This window comes from Spodoptera frugiperda, chromosome 3 (genome assembly GCF_023101765.2).
Source record: "Spodoptera frugiperda isolate SF20-4 chromosome 3, AGI-APGP_CSIRO_Sfru_2.0, whole genome shotgun sequence".
Lineage (NCBI taxonomy): Eukaryota > Metazoa > Arthropoda > Insecta > Lepidoptera > Noctuidae > Spodoptera > Spodoptera frugiperda.
Window position 1 is genome coordinate 5,087,057 of NC_064214.1, and position 27,937 is coordinate 5,114,993.

The 27,937-nt window shown below is 35.4% G+C and overlaps 1 protein-coding gene across 1 annotated transcript; it reads left to right on the forward strand.

Moving 5' to 3' along the window:
* Positions 1 to 1,095: 1,095 nt before the first annotated feature.
* LOC118274111 (acetylcholine receptor subunit alpha-like 2) lies at positions 1,096 to 27,937 on the forward strand. The gene is made up of 8 exons (XM_050706660.1): positions 1,096 to 1,535; positions 15,390 to 15,434; positions 15,866 to 15,975; positions 18,434 to 18,614; positions 19,794 to 19,947; positions 24,970 to 25,543; positions 25,630 to 25,822; positions 25,906 to 27,937. The coding sequence occupies exons 1-8, from the start codon at positions 1,353 to 1,355 to the stop codon at positions 26,101 to 26,103; spliced, it is 1,638 nt and encodes a 545-aa protein (XP_050562617.1). The 5' UTR covers positions 1,096 to 1,352; the 3' UTR covers positions 26,104 to 27,937.

The following is a 27,937-nucleotide window of genomic DNA, read 5'->3' on the forward strand; positions in this document are numbered from 1 at the left end:
CAACAAATAAAATAAATCCTATATTTTATTACGCAATCAAAACATAATCTCGAAATTCGAAAACACACTAAACCCAGCCAGTCCATAAAGTCGACAGTGTCGAGTCAATTTCGACGCGACAAAAACGTTACGACAATTCTACATTTGAAAAATGCGAAAACTTTTTCGTTTAAGTTTGGTAACTCCCGCGTTTTATGTTCACATTACTGACAAACCTTTTTGCTGCTAGAAATCTGGTATATACTTAAGCGATCCCCCTTCAAGTTTCCTTCAGTACTTATTATGCGGTCGAACCTGTGATTGAACTATAAAAATTCAAATATTGTTGACTGGTTCTTTTCAATTACATGTACTTCTTTGGTATGATGTTGCCTTGATACTTAGCATTAATTTTAATCTATAAATCTATCCAGTACCATTCAATAAACTTTTAAATCTGTCAAACTTTTAAAATGTAACTAAATTTTGTAAATTAACACTTATGTAACCCTCATTCCTGGGTATATCTATGAATATGTTTGCGTTTGTAATGTTCTATATTCGTGTCAAGTGCTCTACTAAGTCATTCAGCGCCACGTACTTCCCCCCTGTAAAGCCAACATTTATTACTGCTGCGTTACTTCCGTCAACCCGGCCTATCTAAACACGCAGCCCTCTGTAACATTTCAAATTTAATTGGTCGCAACGCCATCTATTATTTCTATCCAAGCACTAAGCTTTTCCAAGGTATGAATGGACCAACACGCATGCGTACTACACATCGATCCGGGATACAAACTTTGTAAATAATCTATCCCGTGACAAAAATTCGCGGGACTCGTAATATTTCTCGATTCTAGTTCATAAAAATCCGAATTAATTCCATCAAAAGTTATGGAATAAAATATAACGTGGCTCGACCGTAAATAAATAGAGATCCCTTTATGTGGTGGATCGTATAAAAAGGGAAAAAATCAAACTTTCAAACGAAATTCCTATTACAAAGAAAATTTTATTATTAAATGTCGATGAGTCCACGTTCGGCGATACCAAATATTTCATTCCACCAATAAAATTTTATTCGGAGTCGGCGCACTGACGCCATGTTTACAACGTTTTCCCGCCAGTAGGGGCGCCACGATCGCTGCAGCCTCTCGGGCGTAGCTGTCAAAATTACGTTTACGAAAAAATTGCTATTCCCTTACTTATTGTTGATTTCCGATTGTTATAATCGAATATATTGGATAACAATATGCAGGTTTAAGTTTGCAATAGTTGTATTCGGTATTCGGTGGCCGATTAAAACCTAACCTATTTAATTTCGGTGAGCGTCGGTGGTATATGGTGTCAATAATCTTCAGTGTTATTGCGAAATGTCCCGGACCTTTCTTCTTGTCTTTTTGTTTATTTTCGGCGTTTGTTATTGTAATCCTGATGCGAAACGCTTATATGACGACCTCCTGAGTAACTACAATAGGTTGATACGGCCGGTTGACAAAAACAACAATACCGTGTTGGTGAAACTTGGCTTGAGGCTGTCACAACTGATTGACTTGGTAAGTCTTTTCTAGTTATATATTATTTTTTAATATTCCAAGCATGATGTAGCTATAGAAAAGTTCAAAATGTCTGACCTCATGGCGTTTGTTATTTTTTTTATTTAAATGACGAAGCCTGATGATGAATCATTAGATATTTTTTGTAGAAATAAGTAAAATTAAATGTTTATTTGGTTTGTTACTTATTGCTTTTAATTCTTCTTCGTGCATGATTCCTTTAATGTTTATGTATAGACATTTATATACTAGCCGGTACAACAGGTGCATGTGACAGAAAATAGTAAAAATATATTCCAATGTGGTATTTATTTTTACTTTCCGACGGATTTACGTACATTATCGCCCGATTTAATATTAAAGCATTGTAGCTCTTATGTAATAGCCTATAAGGTAAGTTTTTTATATAATACGAAAATGTTATTGATTTGTTTGTAGCCATATTCGGAACTGTAATGTGTTTTTAAATAAAAAAAAACCCTTTTTCAACGACCGAAAATGGAAATCCCTTTGTTGTACCGCAACCACGTATACATTTTTTATTTTTTGTTGGGACAAACCCACCACCACCTTTCAAAGCCGCTGCAACCCCTGTAACCCAGAATCTATAGTAGATACAACCATGAAAACACCAGAGTCCCAGAGATGTGAATAACAGTCTTGGAACCCGCAACGAAATAAATTACGTATTGTTAAAAAATATGATCTATTACTAGTATCGAATATGTGACTGTAACCTCTAGGTATGAGGTAATAAATTAACTAGTGCACTCCTATGTCTCTACGGACATAGCAGAGGTCGTTCTGTCCTCTGAGAGTTAGACAACACAGAGTGCAACTATGTTTGCGCACAAACACACTACCTACTGCGCATGTGGCTGTAGCTGTTATAAGATTGGTCTTCTGCTATCTATATTCGTCTATTATAGCTATCGAATACCTTGATGGTGGTCGAAATTATCAACGGTTTAAAGTGTCCTACAAATATTATAAATATGAAAGTTTGTTTGTTCGCTTGATTCTCCATCACGTCAAAACGGCTGAAGGGATGGAGATGTTGAACAGGACTAGATTATGGTCTAGAACAGAAGGGCCACTTTTTAGAAGCAACTGGCAGAAGCTAATTTAAAAAAAATGTTACATTATTAGACTCTGTAGTAGTCTATTCACCTTACATAAGACGTTTCTAGTGAATAAATACTTTACAACAAAGAGACATTTTATAAAAAAAAAAACTAACGTCGCAGATTCATAAAAATGGACTTAAATATGATTTAATCAATGAAATTACTTCTTTATTATATACGGTTTTATTATCATACGTCTACATTTTGCGGACAAGATAATACATTGTGATGCATAAAATAAAACAACACGCGCACCACAAAATCTAAAACAAACTTTGCCAAAACAAAATATCGTATTAAAAAAAGGTGTGAATGTCCATGGTGTATTGATTACTGAAAACAACCTTACCTGCGGTATCCATGGCAACGAGAGGGTTCCACAGGTGCGATGAAGACTGCCCTCGTGGGCCTAATCAAATATTTAGTAAATAAGTACAAATAATAACGTATGAGCTTGTAAAGTTTAATGTTGTTGGACCAACGAGTTGGTATAATGAACAAAATCATTTGGGATTTGAAAATAGACGATCATATATGGAAAATGATCGTAAAGGCTTGTGTTAACATAATATCAAGCCCTTTATTTCCCCGAAAGGGTGTGTAATCAGCCTTTTCTGTGTATAATTAGGATATAACTAGGCAGTTTTATATTACGTTGTGAGTATCATAATATAGAAGGGAGTGAGGCTATTACCATCCGAACATAAAATTGGAAAGTTTGTATTTTAGTTAGTTTGTTAATCCTCCACGCCAAGAAGGCTGAAGGGAGTTCGGGAGTAGAGAGAATCGAGATGAAATTAAGAATAGGGGTAGATTATGATCTGGAATAACACATTAGGCACTTTTCATCCCACAGGAATGCGGACGAAGCCGCTAACTGAAGCTAGCTACGTATACTCTTGTCGAAGTAACTAATATTGAAATCCTACTATACCTATATATTTGTCACCATTGTAGCTGTCGTAACATGTCTATGTATGCGTACGATGAAATTAAAAAAATAAAAAGAAAACATTTAAGTGAAGTTTGAATAAAATTCATATCATTTTGTGTTGCTGTATTGTCACTGGTACCAATATTACGGCGTGCAATAGAAAAAATCACACTCATGTTATAGACCATACACTCATCAAAATACAATACATATACATTCCTTTAAAACGAACATGGATCAATCAATTCTAACATCAATGCAAACAACTCTGCAATGGTACATGGTTGCCATGGCAACGGTCCTACAGGTGCTCCCGATATGATAAACCCTCATGGGCCTACTTAAACATTTGAAAAGGGATTAACACACAAACAAACGAATTTAAGAATCCTATTTGTTCAGGATTAATCTGGTTCAATCTGGTTTGAACAAGTGATGGCTTGTAAATTTTAAATGTGGGAGAGCCATGCTTCAAGACAAATGGAACGGGTTGTAGTGATACAACGGCCTCACAGAAAACTGAGGTGAAACAACGCTTGTGTTAGTTCGTCGTGTGAGTAAGTAGTGACCCATTTACCCCCTTTCCCAAATTCCCTAATCTTCCCAACAATATTTAAATTCCTATCAAAGGGCCGGCAACGCACTCATAATGTTTCTGTCTGGTGATTTGTGTGTCCATAGGTGGCGCGGATTGCTTACCATCAGGTAATCCGTTTGCTTGTTTACCGGCTTATACCATAAAAAAACACTCAAAATTAATGTTAGAGATATGTTTGTTTATATTGATTAGGTATATAATATTATACTTTAATACAAACACAACTATATCGTAAAACTGCGAGTTTGCTGCTATGCTCAAGTCGCCTACGAACGATCATAGCAAACCCCATCTTAAGAAACATGACATTCGTCCGTAGTTGACATTTTCTAACTAAAATTATTATGAAAAAATTGTGTAAACAGTAGTTGAGGACACTGTAATTAATATAGCGAACAAATTCTTCTATTGTAATAAATGCACGCTTATTACCATACACCAGTCGCAAGTTAAGTTACTGAGAATTCTGTAATCAAAACATCTAAGTTCGATTCCCGGAACAATCGTAATATCCGACTATAGACTTCAAGTTCAACTATCGAACTTGCAACCACAAGATCACAATGATTTGAATGTTCAGTGATAACTGTAGTCGTACCTACATTCTAAGTTAACTTTATTTACTCAATAAATAAGATATTGTAAGATTATTTAAGCGCCGCTGACAGACAGATTATCTGATCGTAATCGGTGCAGCCCATGGATACCTGAAACACCAGAGGCGTTACAAGTACGTTGCCAGCCTTTTGGAGTTTAGGAATTTGAGTATTGTTTGGGATTCGGGGATTTATCTCCGTAATTAATTGTATCTCCTCTGGTAATTGGATCTCTGGTAACCTCAATCGCACAACGAAATACAACGCAAGCGTTGTTTCACGTTGGTTTTCTGTGAGGTGTGGTATCAATCCGGTCGAGTCGGCTCATTCATTCCAAAGCAGGGCTCTCCCACACTTACTACAAAGTCCGTACTACACTACAAAGTCCGTTAAAATTGAATTAATATTTTAAACTACGAAGCCATCGTCGCCTTTTAAAACTGCTAACTGTAATAGTAATAGCTTAGAGAGTAACGACTAACGACCCAATTTAAAACAGTTTCCAATTACGGCATTCTCTGCACTTTACGACTATGGCCTGTGCAGAAAACACTGCGATACACTTTATTTTCTTTCTTTTAGATATAAACTAGTATATAGCCTCCAGCTTTACACAACGATTAACGGAATTTTGAAAAGTTGAAATTAATGATTTGGATTTCATTAGATTACTTGTTAATGTTTCCTTTACCTATACCTGGCATTTTTTTATGGTATAAACCGGTAAATGAGCATACGGATCACCTGATCTAATCAATCGCCGCCGCCCATATACACTCAAAACACCGGAGGCGTTACAAGTGCGTTGCCGGCCTTTTGAGGGTTAGGAATTTAAGAGTTGTTCGAAACTCGGGAATTAAGGGGATTGGGAAGGGGAGTAATTGGGCCTCCGGTAATCTCACTCACACAACGAAACACAACGCAAGCGTTGTTTCACGTCAGTTTTCTGTGAGTACCTGGAATTGTAACATATGCCCATATGTGAATTCAATTCTAGTTGATTTTGATTAAACATTTTGATTAAAACATTGTCTTAATAATGTTTCATTTAAATCTTCACAAATCTACATACCTACCAAGTGTTAAGAAAACCAAACTGAATACTTTGATGAAAACTTTTCATTTGTTTTTATTGCTACGATCATCCGTCCATCGCGTCTGTCCGTCTACTGTCAACCATCTTTGAACCGTAAAATATGTACATTTCCTTCAAATATCCGTTCCATACATTCGTATGACGAGATTGGACATGTAAACATAAACTATACCCTGTTTGGTAGAAGATACATTTCCTATTCGATATTTTATAGTAAGCCCATGCACATGTTCATAAGCCACTTTGATCACCTCTGAGTTTGTTTCGGCATTTCTTCTCAGAGTAGTCGGATAGGAAATGCCGGCCTCATCTAGCTATTTGAAATATTGACGTGTAAAAGTGTTATTTTATAATCTATTTACAGAAATAAATATCATTTATTTATCATTTATCATTTATCACTTACTACCCTCGTATATACGATTGCCCCCTTTTGCATACAAAAAGATAAAACAATTGAGCATAACATAAGTAACCTACCAATGCAAGATTGGCCTTTTACACAGTTCTAAAAATGCAACTCAAGACACACTAAAGCGCATCCATGGCTTTGGAAGTTGAATTTGAGAATATTTATTACTGTAATAAATTGTTTTAAGTTTCCCACCATATCTTTCAGATAAAATTAAAAGGTTCGTGCACTCAAATTCTAGATAACTTTAAAACATATTTGACATAAGCAAAGCTAATGATGGCATATGTTTTTAGTTTAGGGTAAAAGAGTAAAGTTCCCTAAGAAAAGGAGGGTCCTCCAACCAGGCGAGGTGATCATGCCTGGCGGGCTTTCTGCCCAATTATTTTTCTTTGTTATTCGCATTTAAACTACACATGAAGGATTTATGACGTCATCCGATGATTTGTTCGTCGAACATCTAAACCATAAAACTTAAAAACTAACAAATAAAATAAAATAAAACTACAATGGTTTTTGAAGTCAGCTTTTTTCAACGTAATTTTATTTTAATTTTTCTACTTATAATTAGTTTAATAGGTATACGTAAATAGCACTACACTTCACTATTTCCTCTCAAATATCTCCTCCTTTTTGGGAAGTCGGTTAAAACTTACAAAATACCCCTTGGCCATGTGTTAATTTGCGTAGAACACACTCTTCAATATTCTGTAGTCCTGGTAGCTCGATGGAACGAGTGAGGAGTATTCAGTGTCAGTTCGTTAGCAGGTCAAACAAGTCAGGTAACTTTAATTACTAACATGTAATGAACGAGAACCGAGTTAGAAGCCTTCTAGTCTAGTTACCCGACTCCCTTTTATTTGAAACTGTGTGTATGCTTGCTTTACGAGCTCGTAGGTTTTTTGTTTCATTTTTAATTTAGTTTTTTGTGACTATGAATAACGTACGGTTAAAAACTAAATTACAAATAAATGTTTTGGATGTTTCTGTTTCTCTTTTTTATGGAATATTGGCCAACTGAGCAGACTGGTCACCTGATGGTAAGCGATCAGCGCCACCCGCGACAGCAGATAAGTCTCAGGTGCAGTGCGATCCCTATTGAATTAAACATGAATTAGCAAAACACTAAAGTGTATCAAAGGTAAAACCAATGTAAACCAGTTAATCTTGTTCATTCATATTGAAAAATCTCCACCAGACCATTAATGAATCCTGTTTTAAAAACATATAAAACAATTCATGAGAACTCATCACGAAGATCCACAATCGTCCACTTAAACAATTAAAAAATGGTCTCATTTAGTCTCAATTTCGAAGGACGAAGGTACATAATAGGATAAAAGGTATAAAGTTCACTATTATCATTTAAACTACGTCGGTACTTGGGCGGACGAATTCCTCGCGTTGCCTTAACAGTTAGTTCGCTGGCGGAATGTTAACTATGGGTACAAAGAGCTCCAGTAACATTGTATTGTGTATTTTTAGTGCTTGAAAATTTGTCGTATGTCGTCTTTGTTTAAACAATTTCAGCTCCGGAATCTTTGGTAATACCTCCTTGCTGTATTTATTTGAATGCGTAATTGGAAGTTAAATTGATTTTTAAAAGATATTTATTGTACCTTTATTATAGCAACTTTTCCTTCATCCTTAGTCATATTTCCGTAGAACTGTATAAAAATTAACGGCTTCGTCATTTCATGAATTTGTCATAGTTTTCCACGAAGAAGTGAGCTCATCTTGTGCTCAGTAGCTCATGAAAAGTAATGAGAACTGTTTAGTCATACTTATGATCTGACATGACAAATTAGATTACAAATATTCTCGAAGTTACTAGTTTTCATCCAGCCGCCTAGAATACGTATGAAAATCAAAACAGCTGCTGCAAAGTTCATAAATTGAATCAGTTCTACTACCTTTAGGTGCTACAAAACAGAATCCACTTCATGTATCTAAACAAACGCTTTCCAATACAGAACCACTAACAACAGACGGTGCAGGGAAAAATTTATTTACGCATATATCCTAGTCGCTAACGACTTCAGTTGTAAAGGGCCCTTAATTGAAATAAAATTGACGTTTACAGTGTGCGCGGGGGACTCTTAATTGCTATGCAGTCGACCACGTAAGCTGTTCTCGATCGTAGTGCAGTCCTCGGCAACCATCGACAGTCCTCGGCAACCCTCGGCTCGTGGCCGGTTTCAGCCGGTTTTAGCCAGTTTTATGTCGTTTTTATGACTCAGCCATTCAGAGTCCCGAGTTTGCGTGCCTGAAATGTTTTTGAAATTGGTTTGATCTCCTCGTTCCGAGTATTTTTTGGTTTTCGTGAAAGTTTAATACGTGAGAGAATGTTGGACCTACACTGGATCGTATAATGTAGATAAATGTTGCTGGAAATGTTTGTTAAAAGAAGCGAAAATACTGGATACCTTTGCAGGCTAGTTTATGCTCGGTACATTCTTTCTGAGCCATCATTTATTTCTTACATCTTTTAAAACGAAAGTCACCGCAGTTTTTACATTCTATAAAAACATTTTTACCAAAAATAACTTTATGTAAATAAAAGTCTCAAGTATTTTTATCCATCCACAAATAGCCAAATTCAAACTAAAAGCCTTCAAAATAGCAAGCGTCAACAAAACAAATTCAAAACCGGTGAACGTACACTTGACACCGAAGAACTCAAAACAAAAAAACGATACTATAATAAGCACTCAGTTTTACAACTTGATACTGTTGCTTACGTCACTGCTATCGTATTTTCGTCGAGAGATAAAATTGCTGACAGTACAACGAGTCGAGTTCAATTTTGTGTAAGCTAAACACGTTTTACAAAAATGACGACAGTAAAATGTCAAACGATGTCTGCGATGGTGTTGTGTACTCATCTGGCTATACCAAATCAGTATATAAAGTGATCGTGGTGTAAGGGAAAATCATACAAAACAAGACCATGATAGATTGGTATCTAGTTGTAGATATATTTTATGATACCTGATGGTAAGCAATCGCTGCCGCCCATGGACATCTAAAACACCAGAGGCGTTACAAGTGCGTTGCCGGCCTTTTCGGGTTAGGAATTTAAAGATTGTTGGGAAATCGGGTATTGGGAAGATTGGGAAGGGGAATAATTGGGTCTTCGATAACCTTACTCACACGAAACACAACGCGAGCGTTGATGATTGATAATATTGAAATAGACGTAGATACAGACTGATTCTTGATTGGTATTGAATTGAGTGATGGTTGGGTTAAGAAAAGGTTGAGGATGCTGCTTGCTTGCTAAATATGGACTACCAAGATATCATGATGTCGATTGAAAGAATAGAGAATACCTAGTCAAAACTGGTAAAAAATCATCACGATGATTACGACAAATCTTTTATTGTTCACTCATTTTAACACGTTTAACGAAATCACGGAGCTCCAGCTCGAAGAGAAGGAGTAGAAACGGGAAGATTTTTAGTCACTAACAGTCTGACACTCTCACTCTCTCGCCTCACCTAAGGTAGAAGGCATCTAAAGATTTTCTCCCCTTAAAAAACCGCCAACCAATAGGTACCTACCATAACTGTGAAACATTCTCTTGTTAAGATCTGTCTGACTTTTAGTGAAGATTTTTACCATTACCATTCATAGTTTCATAGATGACTATAACCTTTATAGCTACACAATCTTTACCAAACTCAATAATTACCTCAATACTTAAACATTTTCCAAATAAAGTAACTTTGAAACCTATCAAAATATCTGGTGGCAAGATTTTTTCTTCAAAAATGTCTTCTGGCACAGTGCCAGAGTGCTTAGCTTTAAGGCAAAGCTCATTAGTGACTGTAGAAATAGTTTCTTCGACCATCCATATTATGTGGTTAGGTTCTGATTTTTAACTCCTTTTTTCTCTCGTTAGTTACATAATGGTAATTCTGTCAGGGACAATTTTGGTTGGTGATTAGTCTAATTTAGGGTATGTTGAGAATTAGTTTTAAAAAGAACTTGAGTTGGTTACTTTAAGATAAATAATAGCATAATATTCTTGGAATTGGCATCATTTTTGCATTGTTGCACCAGTCATTAGGAGCTCTAAACGAAGAACGGATAATTTGATAATTACCTAACTCCTATAATTTTAAGCACACAAGAACTTTTTCTCAGTCTAAATGTATTTAGGAGTACCTATGTATATCTTCTAGAATACGAAGTACGATACTCCCACATAAAAATCAAGCTAATGGTACAAACGTACGACCAATGCTGTTGCGAACATTATTGCATTTCGTCCGATTCAGGAATTTGAGATATACCGAGTAAATCGGTAAAATCGGTAGTTTCTATCCCCCTTATTTCCCAAAGGATCAAACCAAGAGTGGAATCTTCAAAAGACGTAGCTATTTCTAGACTTTACCTATTCCTAGGATTTTAAAATAAAACATTACTAAGGCTACATAAAATAGTGCAAGTCGTTTAGTTTTATAGTTCTGTAGAAACTTGTACAATGTTAGAGCTGCTAATGATCAGCTGTAATGTCGGTGTAAAGCTAATTACTTGAATGCACTAAGTATTGTGTTTTTACTCTTATTGGTTAAAAGTTTGTAGGGTTTGCATTATACGAAATACATACGAGTTGTTATGTTTATTTTAAAACTGTTTTATACCAGTTAACAGTTATTAGCCATTTTCGGTTTTTCAAAATAAGTTCAATTTCAAAATTTTCTAAGTTCTTTATTTCTCTTCTTTGCGCAAACTCTCTTAGATAAAGATATTCGTCAAAAACATATTAAATCAAAAATTACACAAAAGAAATTATTATCTTTTAATAATAACCATCGATTATGTGAGACATACTAAATTAACTAAAAATCACAGTGGGCTGCGCGACGTCACCGCGTCCCTCTGTGACTCGCAACTAGTAGAGCTTTTCTCCATTAATTTACGTGTGTAAACCGTGATTTTTAGTTAATTTAAAATGATTATCCGATGCTTACACATTCATTCACTAAACATACATCGTACTACTCTCTACTATATGTGTACATACTACAACATACATAGGTCAGACCTCGATACCTGATACCACAGTCTAACTACCGGTGATTACAGGTTAGATGTTAATTACCAGCGCGCCAACTAGTTAACAGACTGATACATACACTGTGGCATTACATTTCCTTTAATTAAGTCTAAGATCTTAAGTGACTGTCGCTCTTATTAGTATCGATTTACGGTTCATTGTTAAATGGATTGGCTGGAACCTATATTGACGGTATATAGTTTGATATCTTTGTTGGGCATTGTTGGGACAATTTAATTAAGGTCTAATTTTTGGTGATACTTATGTAAATATCTTGAAATACTTATACTATTACTACAAGTATTATGTTCGAGTACTTTTCAGTTACTGAAATTATTAATTTCCTATTAATAACAATGACACTCTGCATTACTTATAGGACTAACTAAACCAACCAGCTTTTCAATTTATTTAAATTATACTGTTTTGTAGTTACTTATGCTCTTATATGGACGTATATCAACCAGATTGACGATACCTATATTAAAGAAGGGCCAAATTAAAAGTATCCTTAACCGACGAGTATGCATGAAAACGCTGATGATTGTTGTTGAAGTGAAAGAGGTATGTGAGATTCGTAGCAATTGGCGTTCCACAGTTAGGTACTGTCTATCCCCATGGAAGACAAGAGTAAGGTTATGTATGTAGGTATTTTTAAGTTACTCCAATAAAAAAAAACTAAACTTTTGACCCATAAAACCTTCCATAATATCTCTGAATTTATTAATTTTCGAATCCATCAAGCAACAAACAAAACACATTGACCACCCACTAGGCGACACACAACTGACAAATACGTATAATAAAATTACACAAATGCGACCCAACTTTTCTTTTGACGACAAAGGAAAACTAACCGTAAACCTTAAGTAGAAAGGTTGTATTTGCCAGCTCGTGACTAGATTAGGTACAGACGGCTACATAACAAGCTATAGGAAACCAGTATAAACTGACCGTGGAATGTGGGGAAAGATCATAGAAAGCGAGACCATGGTAGACTGGTTGGAGTAGTTGGACATGTACTTGCATCCAGTCTTGTCCATTCTGCTTCATGCATGATTCTCCGCATGATCTGTGTGTCATCTCCTTAGTTCGGGATGCTTGGAATATTCATTGAGCAATTTAACTAGCGACGTTTGAGCAAGGATTGGCTTCGATGTAATATGGAGTTTATGTAGGTACTTGGTACATTGTGTTTGATTGAGTTTGGGAAGCGAATTAATTGACTGTGTTGGGATTGAGCCTCTAGAGAGTTAGAGGTGGGAGTTTTTACTGATACATAGTATATTTGGCTAATAATTGCGTCTTTATAGTTAACCATTTTGATTTAAAATTATTGAAATTCTCTACTTACATAATTTCTGTTTATTAGCTAGACCCAACGCAGAGTTTTTTTTGAGATGCTAAAATCATCCAATGACTTTTCTCGCCTTGGGCAAGGCGTATAAATCTATATCCTTTTCACCCTAGTCCACTTGCATTATCACCACAACTGAATCACCGTATATGTATAAGTAATAGACGACGATGCGGCCTACAATTAAACACGCCAACAATTCAAAAGCAAGACAAATATGACACACACACATAAACAAAGATATAATAACATAACACTAAGTACCATTAAGGTTTACACAAGATCATGCCACTTGACCCCAAGAACATAACACTACCAAGACATCCATTCCTGCTAATTCCATTTAGTAGATGGGCATAGGTTAATAGAAATTGCCTCTGTAAAGCCCCTTTATAATTTAGCGGTAACATTATGTTATCCTGGTCTTGTTACATGTTCTATATAAGCATTAGTTTAAGGGTGGTATAGAGATCAACATAATGGCATTTGTTTTTGGTAATCTGGTCATAGGCATTTTTTGAAATGCAATAAACATTATGGATTTACTTAAAGATTAACTACTCTCGCGGTTTCATAGGCTATTTGGGGCTCCTATTATAGTAGCGTGATGTTTTATAGCTTTCAACCTTAAAAAATATAATTCAAATCAGGACCAGTACTTCCAAAGATTCAGTTTCAAATAAGTTTAAAAATAATTATTCAAATCCGGACCGGTAGTAGTTCCGGAGATTCAGTTTGAAATAAGTAGTTTTGAAATTTATAGTTTTTCAATATTTTTAAACAAAGTTTGAAATAAGTAGCCTACTTGCTCATAACATACATAGAAATCGGCTAGCAACCTGTATCTTCAAAAATGACTTAATTTACATAGTGATTAAAATTTTAAAAACTTTATTTTAAAGCTTGTTGCCTGCCTGTGTTTCAATAAAAAACATAAGTCACTTATAGACAACTTGACTTTTCATCTCCCCAAAGACAAAGATCATTGCGACCCTCCACATTAAGGTGCCTCCAAATCTTACCTACATTCCCTAAGCCCTAACATCGGGTCCCTTAGTAGTATGACATTAATAACGATTACCTAAAGCAGTATATGTGCACGCAGCTTTAGAAGCCACGGCAAGATTTGGATCTTGAAATATTAGCTGATTTCGCTCTAAGGGATTCTGAGGATAGTGTGAATTTCGTTTAGTATTTCTGAGCTGTATATGTATGTTTTTATGTGATCGGGGGATTGGTGAAGAAATTAATATAGAAGTTAAGAAATGGAGAATGTTCATTTGGATAATGTTGGACTTTTTTTATAATTATGTTGAGTTTTAATGTTCTAAAATAACTTAAATTAAGTTTAATAAAAAAATATTTTCAAAAAGAATAAGGAATAAATCAATGTTTACTTTTATGTGATAATAGTTGTAATCTACTGCGTAAGTCTAATCTTGCATAAACAACACGAAAACAAAAGATTAAAATTATAAAAACTATAAAGAATTTAGTGTTCCTCGGGAGCGTTCCGTATACACCCAATCTACAATTTCTATGAATTAAAGGAGTAAGGAATGCATCATGGTCAACAGCGCCTGACAGTTTACTGCTGTTCCTCCTTCTCATAAGTGACTTTGTCTTAATCTTAACGCTTGGCAGTGAAAAAGGTTAAAATTAATCAAGGAACAAGAATCTGAAATTGATCATTAACAAAATAATTCTCAGTTATACTGTATCTCCAACAATTATGCTCGCTTCCCATAGTTGTTAACAAAAAACCGTTTTGTTTGCATAGGTACTAAAATCATATAAACCAGTTTATTAAAAAACCAACAGTAACACCCAAAAATAACCAAAACACGTTAAAAACTTTAATGGAATTTGCCCACAGACACACGAGTATCCGCAAAAATTCTAAACCACACAAAATGGCTTGTATCACATAACCATGAATCAGCTGTGAACGGTGCAAAGTTGGTATTCCGATGTAGCACCGTGAGCTATTCGGTGTGATGGGCGCCCGTTGGCACCGACCCAACTTACGACCATCGATTTACATAACTTGTACAAAAGATCAAAAATCTATTTATACTGTTTGGTGCTTCGTGAGGGGTTTTGCCTTATTTTGGGTTTGTTTTTACTGGTATTTTTTTAGTAACTATCGAGAGACATACTAAATTGACTAAAAATCAAGGTTTTTTTGCGTACATCATTGGAGAAAAGCTCTACTAATTTCGAGACACAGAGGGACTCTTCATCATGAGCAGTTTACGCGACGTCGCGCGTCTGCGCACGCTGTTCGTGATCAAGAATCAATTCAAGTATGGAACTGTAATGCTTCGGCACAAATGGGCCGGCTCGACGATAGAAATACCACGGCCTCACAGAAAACCGACGTGAAACAACGCTTGCGTTTTTCGTTGTGTAAGTGACGTTAGCAGAGGCCCAATTACCCACCTTCCCATTCCCCGATTCCCCAACAACCCTTAAATTCCTAACCCCCAAAAGGCCGGCAACGCACTTGTAACGCGTCTGGTGTTTCGGGTGTCCATGGGCGGCGGCGATTGTTTACTATCCGTCTGCTCGTTATACCATAAAAAAAACATAAATAAACCTCTTATTATTTCTATAGACTGCGTAATGTATTTGTAACCTCCATTCAAAATTGTTTTCTATTGTTACAGAATCTGAAAGATCAAATTCTGACGACGAACGTATGGCTGGAACACGTAAGTAACTTTGTAACAAATTATTTAAATACATGCAAATTCTTGACGGACTACGATGCATGCTGGCACTGCAGACATCAAACTAAAGTGACGTAATACTGGGACACAACGTCCAGGAATGGAGTAACCGAAACCGGTTTACTTGAAAACATAGGGATTTAAAAATATAATATAATGTCAGTTTCTAAAATAGAAAATAATGTTTTTGTAAGATATTTAAATAAGTCTTATGAAAACGCGTGCTCCATCGCAGACCGCAACATTGCAAGACAGTGGTCAACCTATAACTCCAAAAAAACAAATGTAAAGCAAGGTTTTCAAGTTATCCACTATTCCAAAAATTAAGAAGAATCAAGATACCTTTCACAAATAAATACTAATTATGGCTACTCTGATATTTAAAGTTACTTATCCATTTATTTATTATCTAGGAATGGGAAGACCACAAGTTCAAATGGGATCCTTTGGAATACGGAGGCGTGAAGGAGCTCTACGTGCCTTCGGAACACATCTGGTTGCCTGACATCGTCCTTTACAACAAGTAAGCAAATACACCTACAATAATAATCCTTTGAATCACAAGAAGGACAATAGAACAATGACATGGCTAATTTAATACAACTTCATCATTAAAATAATATCGTAGAAATCTAATTGCAATCTACAGATTGTATTCCATTAATTAATATTGAAAAGCAAACAGCAGACAAAACTCTCAGGTCGAAGCAAACAATGAACTCATCCTGATTCACCTAAACAATATAAAATTAGATTTGAGAACAGTACTCAAAACCCCCATTAGAGAACTCATAGGTACTCTAACTACACAACGAGCGACATCCGATACGCCTTGACTACGAATACGTTTAGCAAATTAATTTCACAGCTCCGAACTTGCCCGTCCAACATTTGGACATTAGCTTGCACCAAATTGCATTGTTGTACCACCAACTTGTCTGTAGATGCCATAATTGCGAGCGGCTTTATGCCCCGCTCGTTGATTAAAATATTTCGCTTTGTTGTAATTTCGTTTTGTATGTTCTAGTAATTGTTTGAAAACTAAGTTTTTTTTATAATATATCTCATACTCGAAATCGCGACCCAATCTGATAAACACCATTTACTCGTAACATTAGTTTAAGGTACCCAAACGGTCTCACTTAATATTCAGAACGCAACAAAAACCATGGAACCCCATAAAGTCAGCGAAGCAAGCTTCTCGAATCAGAGGATACGCCGAGATTTAACGAGTCAGTTGTTATGGACAGTACATTCCCATCCCATGATGCATGGTGTTCCCTCCTCTCGGTACTAGGAACACATAAATCATGCGGTATATGCGTTCCACTTAGATACACGGATCTTGATAGCTTCTTGCCATACCGTTTGTTTTGCAATGGTTGTGCCAAAAATGTAATCGCGAAAGAAATTAGGGTTGTTTTAAATTATAATACTACTCATATTTATAATAGTGAACCAAAAACAGGCATTATTAATTACTCGAAAACAAGAAAATGTTTGACAACCCTTTGCCAGACACTGGTCAAACAAGCGGACGTTACCAGACCAGCCAAAACAAAAATAGATCACGAATGTAAACATTATTTGTGTTCACAAGTCGCGACTTCTACCAAAGTAGGCAATGTATCCTTAGCCTAATTGATTGAACGAAATATCGACAAGAAAGCGTTCGCGAATGATACATCATGTGTGTCAAAACATGCCGGGCAAACGATTAATCATGGGCAGCGAATGAGAGACGCACGTGCGACTAATCTTACGCTGTGTCGACCCTGTATAAGCGGCTTAAGGCTTAAGAGAATGGAGGCAATACACTCCGAGGGTTAAGCTAATAAGTAAATCTTTCGTTTTTACCGTTTTGTCTGCGAGTGGCTTTTGATAGGAAGAAACTAATAAAAGATAAGCCTTTTGCTATATACAAGAGGTTTGCTTTTATTTTTAGGTAAGTTATTTTGAGATGTAGAAAATATTAGTCAGATCTATTTACTTTGAATTTTATGAAATATTGAGCCAAATTGATTCAAAGTTTCCTCCCACAAAAATAACATCAACGATTTGTTACAATACATCATTTTAGTAAACTACATTATTTGTCATGACTGTCAACAAAAGGTCCGAGGCTTGTTTGATTCCCAACTCTTCATATTGTGTTACAAGAAGTCTAAAATCAATTCTATAGCCTGTTGTAACCTCAAAGACCGCGCGACGATTTTCGGACACTGTTAGTGCGGGTCTGCAGACGGCGAGCAAGGGTAGCTCGCCGCCCGATCAGACCCAGATCCGTGCCTACATCGCATCGCGCTTCAAAGAGCCATCAGACAACTACACTGAAGATGATTGTGTTCGAGTCGCACTTCTCTCATGGCTTGTGCCTATCGTCTTTGAACCGTACCGTCCCTTCACGTATCAGCTGCCTTTTGATAGGTTTATGGTGGCTGTCATAAATTGGGCAACGCACTACGTTGGACTATAATATGCTATAACGTATGAATATGTGAATCTTGTGGTTATGGGATACGGGTTATAATAGGTTTGTTGTTTACTGGGGTCTAAGAAATTGGTAAGGTATTGAAAAGATAATTGTTATTGTGCAGTATGTGATGTTTTAAATGGTTATTACCAAAATAACTGAAGTTCTTCTTACAACGGTTTTGTGGGGCTTAGTATATTAAAATGTAATCAGTATGGAAAAGGAATAAATAAAATAAAAAGTTCTGAGAATACCTAAACAAAATGTAATAACATCACGAAGTTCTTGGTTAATGAGCACTAATCCATTGGTTTATTTACTTACATTTTGTGTAATTCATAACTCTGAACACATACTGGACATCAAAATGCCTTTATAAAGCCTTGAACCTAAAACAGCTTGCTTGTTAATCCCACTTAGCGAACTTAAAACCAATACCAGCAAAGAAACTTTATATAGTGACAATTAATTAGATCCTATTTTCAAAATACCCCTCTTTCCCGTTCAGTGCCGACGGAGAGTACGTGGTGACAACAATGACGAAGGCAGTTCTGCATCACACTGGCAAGGTGCTGTGGACTCCTCCAGCCATCTTCAAGTCCTCGTGTGAGATCGACGTGCGCTACTTCCCATTTGACCAGCAAACTTGCTTCTTGAAGTTTGGATCTTGGAGTTACGATGGTGACCAGGTATGATTGATAATCCGGAGCTGCGGACTGCCTAGCGGGTTTACCGGGGCTCCGGCTTGACAAGCAGGAGAAGGAACGGGGTGGTTTTTAGTCAGTAAGAGTCTGACACTCCCTCTCGTTTTGCCCTGGCGAGAGAAGTCATTGGATGATTTTCACCACTGAAAAAAAAAAAAAAAAAAGCCATGCTACGAAGATGTAATAGCTAAGCTGTGAAAGTATGTGACCGTTTCCGATGTATCTATTAGAGTAGTAGGGAAAGTCATCCATATCACGCATCTTTCCATATAAAAACATAACTTAGCTGAATCCATTTCTACCAATGCTATGCTATGTGCACCAATAAATATGATTGGTTGAAGCCAATCGCATCCACAGCTACGTAGCATAGCACATCTCTGGCGGAAAAGCACCCTTAATCTACAGCTCAAGTCAACCAGTGAATGGACATTGGACTCACTACTTCAAACCTTTAATTATATTAAGAAAAACACTTCATCCGTTATAGCGTCTATAAAAGACATTATAAGCTTCCTAATGTAAATTATCCTGACGCAATTAGTTAATTGGGATTAGTTAAAATTTATGGCAGATCAAAGAAATTTAATGGAGGCCTTTTTCATTTGTTTTATGCGAGAAAAGTGTATTACATTAATTATTAATTCATTGTTGAGTTGTGAAAATAGAATCTGAAATTATGTTTTCAATATATTTGTAATGTTTCTTTACATTATAAGTTTGTGTCTATACGGGATTGTACATATATTTGTATAATCGCGTGTATCCCGAATATTTTTAAAAGGAACCTTGCTCTTTTTATGTTTCTTGATTATTTATTAAATCAAAATGATCAAAGTAACTACGTCAATTAAAGTATGATAAAGTAAATGAAATAAGCCTTTTCTTCCCAAAAAAATCTTCTATTGATTTTCTAAAACTATTATGTACTCTATAATTTTTTACGTCGGTCTAATTTGCACCTACCATATTGTCTCTGCAACACCTAAAGATTCACAGAAAAGACTGCCTTTGGCATAATGTCCTCCTTTGTACCATTATCGTGTAATAAGTATAAATAAATAAAACTGACATCCTTAATACCCAGAAATTAGTGACCAGTGACTATTTTTAAGTTACCATAATGTTATGCCCTCCTACCTAATATATCATGTCTATTCTTAGATCGACTTAAAACACATCAATCAGAAGAAAGGCGACATGGTGGACGTCGGCATCGACCTTCGGGAATATTATCCTTCTGTGGAGTGGGACATCCTCGGAGTGCCGGCTGAGAGGCACGAGAGGTACTACCCTTGCTGTCAGGAACCGTACCCTGGTAAGTAGAAAAACGACTGTTGAGGAAGAAGAAGTGGTGGAGATAGCAGTCAATATTTTTTATGACTAGTCTATAAAAACTACATAATATCCATATTTTTCCTTGACTTACTATAAGTATACATCTACAGATTATCTATTATCCTTATTGTTTTGAAAATACTACTTATGTTTTACCATCACCTGTTTGCGGCGTTTGCAAGCGTTCCGTTTACACACTGTATACAGAAAACTGACAAAAATTAGTGTGAACAACAGCCGCAAAACTTCCACACCTGTTATCAGTTGACAAAATGAAGAAAACCATAAAATAAAGATCCGAAAGGATTTAACACAACAACGCTCCAATATAAATCTAATCAAAGTTTACAACTAAACAAATTACTTGTTCCCAACTTTGATTGGATAATATGCTTACAAACTTGCAAATATGGGTTACCAACTTGTACTAAGAAGTGTTATTTCTCCTTTGGATATAAAGTTCTTAGAAAATATAGCAAATATTTGTATTAAATCTCGCATAGTTGATCTTTGTTCATGTAAAGCTGTGTGTTAAGTAGTTAGTAATGTTTATTATCACTTTGATAAGACAATGGTTGCTCGTGATGTTGCTTAATGAAGTAAGTTTGCTTGATTGAAATTTGAGCTACGCAAAACATGTTTTAGCACACGAAAGTACGAGGCTTATTATAGAAAATGACATAGTAGTATTAGATGACGATCTTGAAATATATAATTGAGCGTCTTACTAATTAAAAGTTATTATTATAACTTTCGTGAGACATACTAAATTAATTATTACGTTATCGGCTTACTCGCGTAACTGTTTGACGAGGAGCTTGACTAGTTTCAAGCCATGCTAGAGGCTCATATTCATGAGCAGCATTCCGTGACACACAACGTGGCGATTGTCGCGACAATCGGTTAAGTGAGTAAGTCGATATCTTAATTAATTAAAAGTCTTCTTTTTCATTTCTCGTTTTGTAGTGCACAGTTTTATAGGAACTGTAAAAGTTACTCACACATGTAACCAGTTAAAGAAAATACAAACGTATCATTGTCCAACGACATCCCAACCTTCATAATACACATCACAATAAAGTTCATCTCCAAAATCCCTGTCAGCTCCAATCAAGATCTTGGCATCCGTAACCGCAAATCTTAACTAAGACCGCGATCTTTCGGGACAATCCTTTTATTTCCGAGAGATGTCGCACAACGCTAATCTGGGAAAGTTGTAAATTACAAGTGGAACGACGAAAACTCTTATCTATGCAAAATTAGTGAGTTTTACTGCTACCATGTCGCCTTCGCCAGGTTAAATGGTTGTTTCTGTAATGTCTTCGAGTGCGGGCCCTGAATGTAGATCAGCATTTGATGCTCCCAATTTATCATGTTAAGTGCCACTGTTGTGTACATTGTCTCCTGAAGGAAGATTAATAGAGTATTGGAGATAGGCTTTATCTAAGCCATGCGAAAGGCTTACCTGAGTCAAAAGAAATTCTAAAGAAAATGCCACACAATGTCAAAATACTAAAATCAATCTAGTATCAACTTTGTTTCGTCTGTGTTAAGGGTGGTTTTGCTAGACCCTGCTCGAAATAAAGGAGTTTAATAGAAATGTTCAGTAATAGTGGTGGAGGTATCTAAACCTCTTTGTGCAGGAGTTAATCCGGATAACCACTAACAGTGTTCCTGGTACCGCAGTCTACAGTGTTCTAGTTTAATAAAACAGTTCTATCAAATACCCACAATAATACAGGAAGATGAAGTATTTAGGCGTTGTTTACTGGATGATCAAGAACAATTTGTAACCACTATGCAAAAAGCTAATTACAAGTCCTACTTATCGAGTTTCTAAATTAGATAAAAGGACAGTGATGAAATTCGTTAGGAAAAAACACCATCAATCACTCAACATTAAGCTTTAATAACATACACCGACAAACTTCAAGATAAACAAACTCATTTAAAAAAAACCGCAAGTGTCAGAATCGCCGTAGATATAAAGGCGCTTGAACGGACAAAAGGCTTTCGAGAGGTCCACTTGATGCCTATAGAAACTCCCGTCTTTATGCACTTACAGTCAATTGTTAGAGAATCAAGCAGTTTACGAAGCATTCTAGTGCTACCACTTATGACAACAAAACACAGACTTAACGTGCAAACTTCACTTCCAGTAAACGTTTCTAGACTTATTCCACGTTGTAAATGAAAAACAAAGTTTGATATTTTCTGTTTTATTACTGTGATGAAAGTTTTTATAGGGTTAAATAACAAAATGTTTTATGATAAAAGATAAACACTGAACGAAGCTATGCGGCCGTTCTTTTAGGCACGCCAGCGACTGAGGAGCGAGGAATATTTTATGCTTATATTTGTACTATGTACACTTTTGGGCTTAATTGAAATAAAACATTTAGGTCAATATTCACAATACAGGCTTTTCTAATATTTTTTTCATTTGTTTGTTCTCAATATATGTTGTACGCGTAAAACGTATTATCTATCTGACTGCACGGTTGGTGCTGTGGCTGGGTAACCGTCAGCCGCACAACGTGTCGCGGGTTCAATTACCACACGGAATAACTCTTTGAGTGATCCACAAATTGTTGTTTCGGGTCTCGATGTGATGTGTATTTGAACTTGTATGTTTGTAAACGCACCCACGACACAGGAGAAAATCTTATTATGCTTAAAAACGAATTTAAAAAAGACAAAAGAAAAAAAAATATATAAAAAAGGTAAACAAAAACAGACGAGCAGATGACTAGACACATTTACACAAATCCAACGCCGCTCCATATGATACTCGGGATATAATGAGCCTCATCTATTTAACGGACAGATGTCCCAGAATTACAAAGACCAGTTTAGACACAGGCCCCACATATTTTTCTTGCTCCACTTTCGTAGTCCTCATACATCTCGACGATTTAACAACCCATACTCTTTGGGTCATTGTTATTCACGTTTCGCAGATGCCCATCACTTGGATGACGTCACACCCGTCCTTACACAGCATACGTAATTTCGCTTACGAACCTTCCCATTTAACAAACGTATATTTCACGTTTAGATAAACACATTTGGAAGTTCATAATGACGCCCCACTCATTTCAGCTTAACAGCTCTCTGGAGATTTTCAACCTTTTTTTCCGTTGATACATTTTTATGTTCCACACCTTCGCGGCTTGTTTGATTAATTTTTTTGTTATGAGGTCAAATGGTTTTTAATTTTGAAGAGTTATGGTTATCAAAGTTTAAAATATTATTCTATTGCTTGGGTTTTTTTCAATAATGTAGGGTGGGCAGCGATTTACTTTAGTATTTCAAAAAAATATCATGAATATTTAGTGTTCTATAAATACTTGAGTAGTGTTTTAAATCTTTCTCTTTTACGTTTTCTATTATACATTTATGTAGATTTCATAATAATCTAGTCTTTTTAAATAATGTGATACACAACAATTAAAAAATCTTTTTATTTTCAAAACCAAATTCGCAAACAGCTGTAGGAAATACCCGTTCGAATTCTGTAACAAATAGGGAACAATCAAACGGAATTTTAGTACTCATCGGTTGTAATCCTAGAACGGTGTAAGTTGTAATGTTCCTCTTAATTGCAACATCCTCAATGACTAGTTAAATCTGGCCAATTTGCCGCTACACTAGTCTGTAATTACAGTCGGCTCCTCAAAGACTTATGCCGTCAAATTAGAAATCCCCTTTTCGATACCCCAATGATGATTGCTAGAGTTTCCTTTGTAAACAACAGTGAAAGCTAATGTTTTATTTTTTCTTACACCATTCTCATATTATTTTTGTGAAATTGGTTGAGAGGTTGCCTTATGCGAGTACTTAATTGTTACATTTTTATTAATATTACATTTGTTTGTTACGTTTGTTTATTTATACTGCGTTTAATCACTCAGCATTTTTTCCAACAAAAGTGCAAAGTTGTCTTTTTTACCATGTGCAAACAATGTGGAATCTGAAATTATCGTTCTTTAAACGATAATATATAATTAAGTTGCAACAAAGCAAAATAACACCTAATTCCATTTCACTTCTCTAAAGAAGAATAACGAAGAACAAATTTACGTAACGGCACCGACTAACTAAAACTTTATCATTAAATACCATTTAATCTATTAAGTGTAGCATTAAAGATAAATCCGAGATCCTGAGGAACTTGGAGAACAAACAAATCGGTCAGCTGAAGGAGTTTATCTTTCTGTTACAGAATTCTTAGAGGAAACCTCATTCAGTTTAGTAACTGACCGTAACGTGTTTCGGTCTAGACAATAAGATTCCTCACAAAGACTGAAATTAAATCCTTTGTCCATTCCAAAGTCTTCTTGACTTTACAAATAGAGGTTTTTATTAAAACATTTGCTGTTGTAAATCTTAGGGTTAGCTTTAGAGCTAGTTTTGTACGTGATTCGTACGTTCATAGTTTTAAAAATGTTGCTTCTAGCTGCTTGTTTATTCTCATCATGAATTCAATTTATAAATAAATGGACAATAAAAACAATATGTTTTATGTATATGCCCCTAATATAATTTAAGCCTAGCTATAATTCCGAATTATATTTTTTATCCGATAATCTTATTAGCCAAAATGTGTATTAAAATACAGTCAAGTAAAATTAATGTTAGAACAATGGTTGCTTGCTTCCGAATAACCCAATATTTGATTGTTAAACAGTCTTAATAAAATTAGGACAAAATAATGGGCGATGATTCTCCTTTATCACATTTATTGCTAAAGAATTAGTGATTTATTTTGTTTTCTTCATTGTTTTCAGATATTCGTTCGATTTCTTGTTGAACGTGTTTATTTTGTACATCTTGTTTTTGACTGTATATTTCACGAATATTAGTATATTTTTTTTACATTTATAGCTTCCAACTATTATTCAGCCTTTTTATTACCTACATGTATATTGAATATATAAATATTTATTTATTACAAGTAGTTATTACATATTTTTTTATTAAATAACGCCATTTGTTGCAGATATCTTTTTCAACATCACGCTAAGAAGGAAAACCTTGTTCTACACTGTCAACTTGATCGTACCATGCGTCGGTATCTCATACCTCTCAGTTCTTGTCTTCTATCTGCCTGCTGATTCTGGAGAGAAGATCGCCCTCAGCATTTCCATATTACTGTCCCAAACTATGTTTTTCTTGCTAATTTCCGAAATTATACCTTCGACATCACTCGCATTGCCATTGCTGGGCAAATACCTACTATTCACTATGTTGTTAGTAGGATTGTCAGTAGTGATAACTATTATAATATTGAACGTGCATTATCGTAAACCAAGTACACATAAGATGGCTCCATGGGTTCGAAAATTCTTTATAACAAAACTTCCGAAGTTATTATTGATGAGGGTGCCCAAGGACTTGCTTAGGGACCTGGCAGCGCAGAAGATAGCTGGAAGAAGTATGAAGAACAAGAATAAATTTAAAGATGCTCTCGCAGCTGCTGAGCAGACGAATTCCAATGCATCAAGCCCTGACTCCCTCCGTCATCATTTGCCTGGTGGATGTAATGGACTGCATTCTACTACGGCTACTAACAGGTTAGAAGGAATTTCTTTTCAGATATTTTAAATCTTTAATAATTCATCCTATTTTTGTATTACCAACGAAAATTTTTGTTATACAGGTTCAGCGGCCTTGTCGGCGCTCTAGGTAGTCTTGGTGCTGGTTACAATGGCTTACCATCAGTCATGTCTGGCCTCGATGACTCTTTGAGCGATGTGGCTCCTCGAAAGAAGTACCCATTCGAATTGGAGAAGGCGATCCATAACGTCATGTTTATTCAACACCACATGCAAAGGCAGGATGAGTTTAATGCTGTAAGTATTCCTACAAAAACAAAATAGTATAAGACGCACTCACTCGATTACTACATGATCCAATTCTATCTTTTGCCAAACAGGAAGATCAAGACTGGGGCTTCGTAGCTATGGTGCTGGACCGTCTGTTTCTATGGATCTTCACCATCGCCTCCATAGTTGGTACCTTTGCCATCCTCTGTGAAGCACCATCACTGTACGATGACACCAAACCTATTGACATGATGCTCTCATCGGTAGCCCAGCAGCAATTCTTACCTGTGGACAGTGGAGACTCATAGGTATTAACATAAAGGAGTGTTGATGTCCCTGTGACGTCAGAGGATTAGGAAAAGATGCGTGAGATTATACAAACTCAAGGAGTGTTGAGATGGTTATAATCAATGGTTGTTTTGACAGAATTTTTCTTAAACATTGTTGATAGTTTAAGTAGTTTTACTTGATACAGCAGTACTATGTCTGCCTTCTTGTTCATTAAAAGTTTTAATATACCGAAAACGTTCATTTGAACAATCTAGATTTCTAGAATCATTATGATCTTGTTGTATTCTTTAGAACTAAGCTTGTTTTCAAAATCTAATATTTAAAATTACTAAGGTCTGAAACTTCAAAGCTCCTGAAATTGCCAAGATAGGTCGGTCGACAATCTATCAAACAAATTAGTACTAAAATAAGACTTTTCCTCTTAAACATTAATTATCTTAATTAGACGTTGTAAAGCCAAAATAGGCTGTGAATTGTATCGTAACATAATGTAAGTAAGTTAAGGTTTCAAGTAAAAAGTTAGTGTTTAAGTTGGATGAAGTAGGAGGGTAATAAATTGTTCTTTCCCTCAGTTTGATACGGTACACTAATAAATTATTGTCTTATCTTATTTTTCTCGCTTTTAGATAACATTTTAAAAGAGTAAGGGACGGTAAATGAAGATGTTGAATCGATAGACGTTGGCGATTCTGAATTATTCATAAGAGAAGTTATATTGGTTTTCGATTTTTCCCAGAATATTTTTTCGGTCTATTAGTGGGGAAGAATCTCGTATTTACTCACACAATTGTATCATCTGCGTAATCTTGGATTAAACTAATCGAATTTAGACAAGAAACTATTTCACTACTTGTAAGGTAAATCTCACACATAATAGAAGAAAATAAATCGATGGATAATATTATGAAACAATTGTATTGCCTTTCGTAGGCAAAAGTATTCCTACTGAATTTTAAGGTCCCAATACTGAACCTTGTGGGACACCACTTCAGAATGTTTATAGAGAGACTTTTGTAAAGTGTTTGGAAGTAATATTATAATAGTTTTGGTTGCCAAAGTGGGTTACAAGGGTGAGGTAAAACAATACGTTTTGGACGTAAACATTTTCTTTGACAAAACATGGCTGTGTTAGTAATTAATAAACTATTGTAGTAATGAGGAATCATAATGCTCATCATTTATAGGATTAGATATTAATGACATATACACATTACGATTTTTTATGTATTATTATCGTGTTATTCAATTTTTAGTACAATTCATGTTAGAAGATTTTAAATTAATCGAAAGCCAAGATTTCTATTTAGCTCGCTTGTAGCCACAACAAATTAATTATATCAATTGTTAGTTATGTTTTATCTTGCAATAGCAATAGACGGCTCATAAATGTATTTTACACTTTAAGAAAATAGTCATACGATAGTAGATGCCAAAATAGACTCTTGACTTTATTATTTACATAACGAAAATTTAATATCAGTTTAAATTAAATAGTAACCATTTGCAAATTCAGGTAACTATAGATTCTTATAACATAAAGCAAATTTTGAATAACCATGTCGTGTAGTTTTAAAGAGTTTTTTGCAATTCTAACAGCAATTTTGTGACCTTCTTTTAACTATAGATGGCAATAAAGATAAGTTTATTAAATTATGCTTTATCAAACTGTTAGAGTCCGCAGAAACCATTAACCATTTTGCCAAAATAAACAGTGTAGTATACGTAAAATTAGTTGTATACAAAAGTAAACTCATACATCTAAGTTTAGTTTAACCGACTTTGTAGCAGCTAGCGTTAACCAAACCGTGTTTATAATGTAAACTTTGACTTAATAAATTGGCGACGTATGTT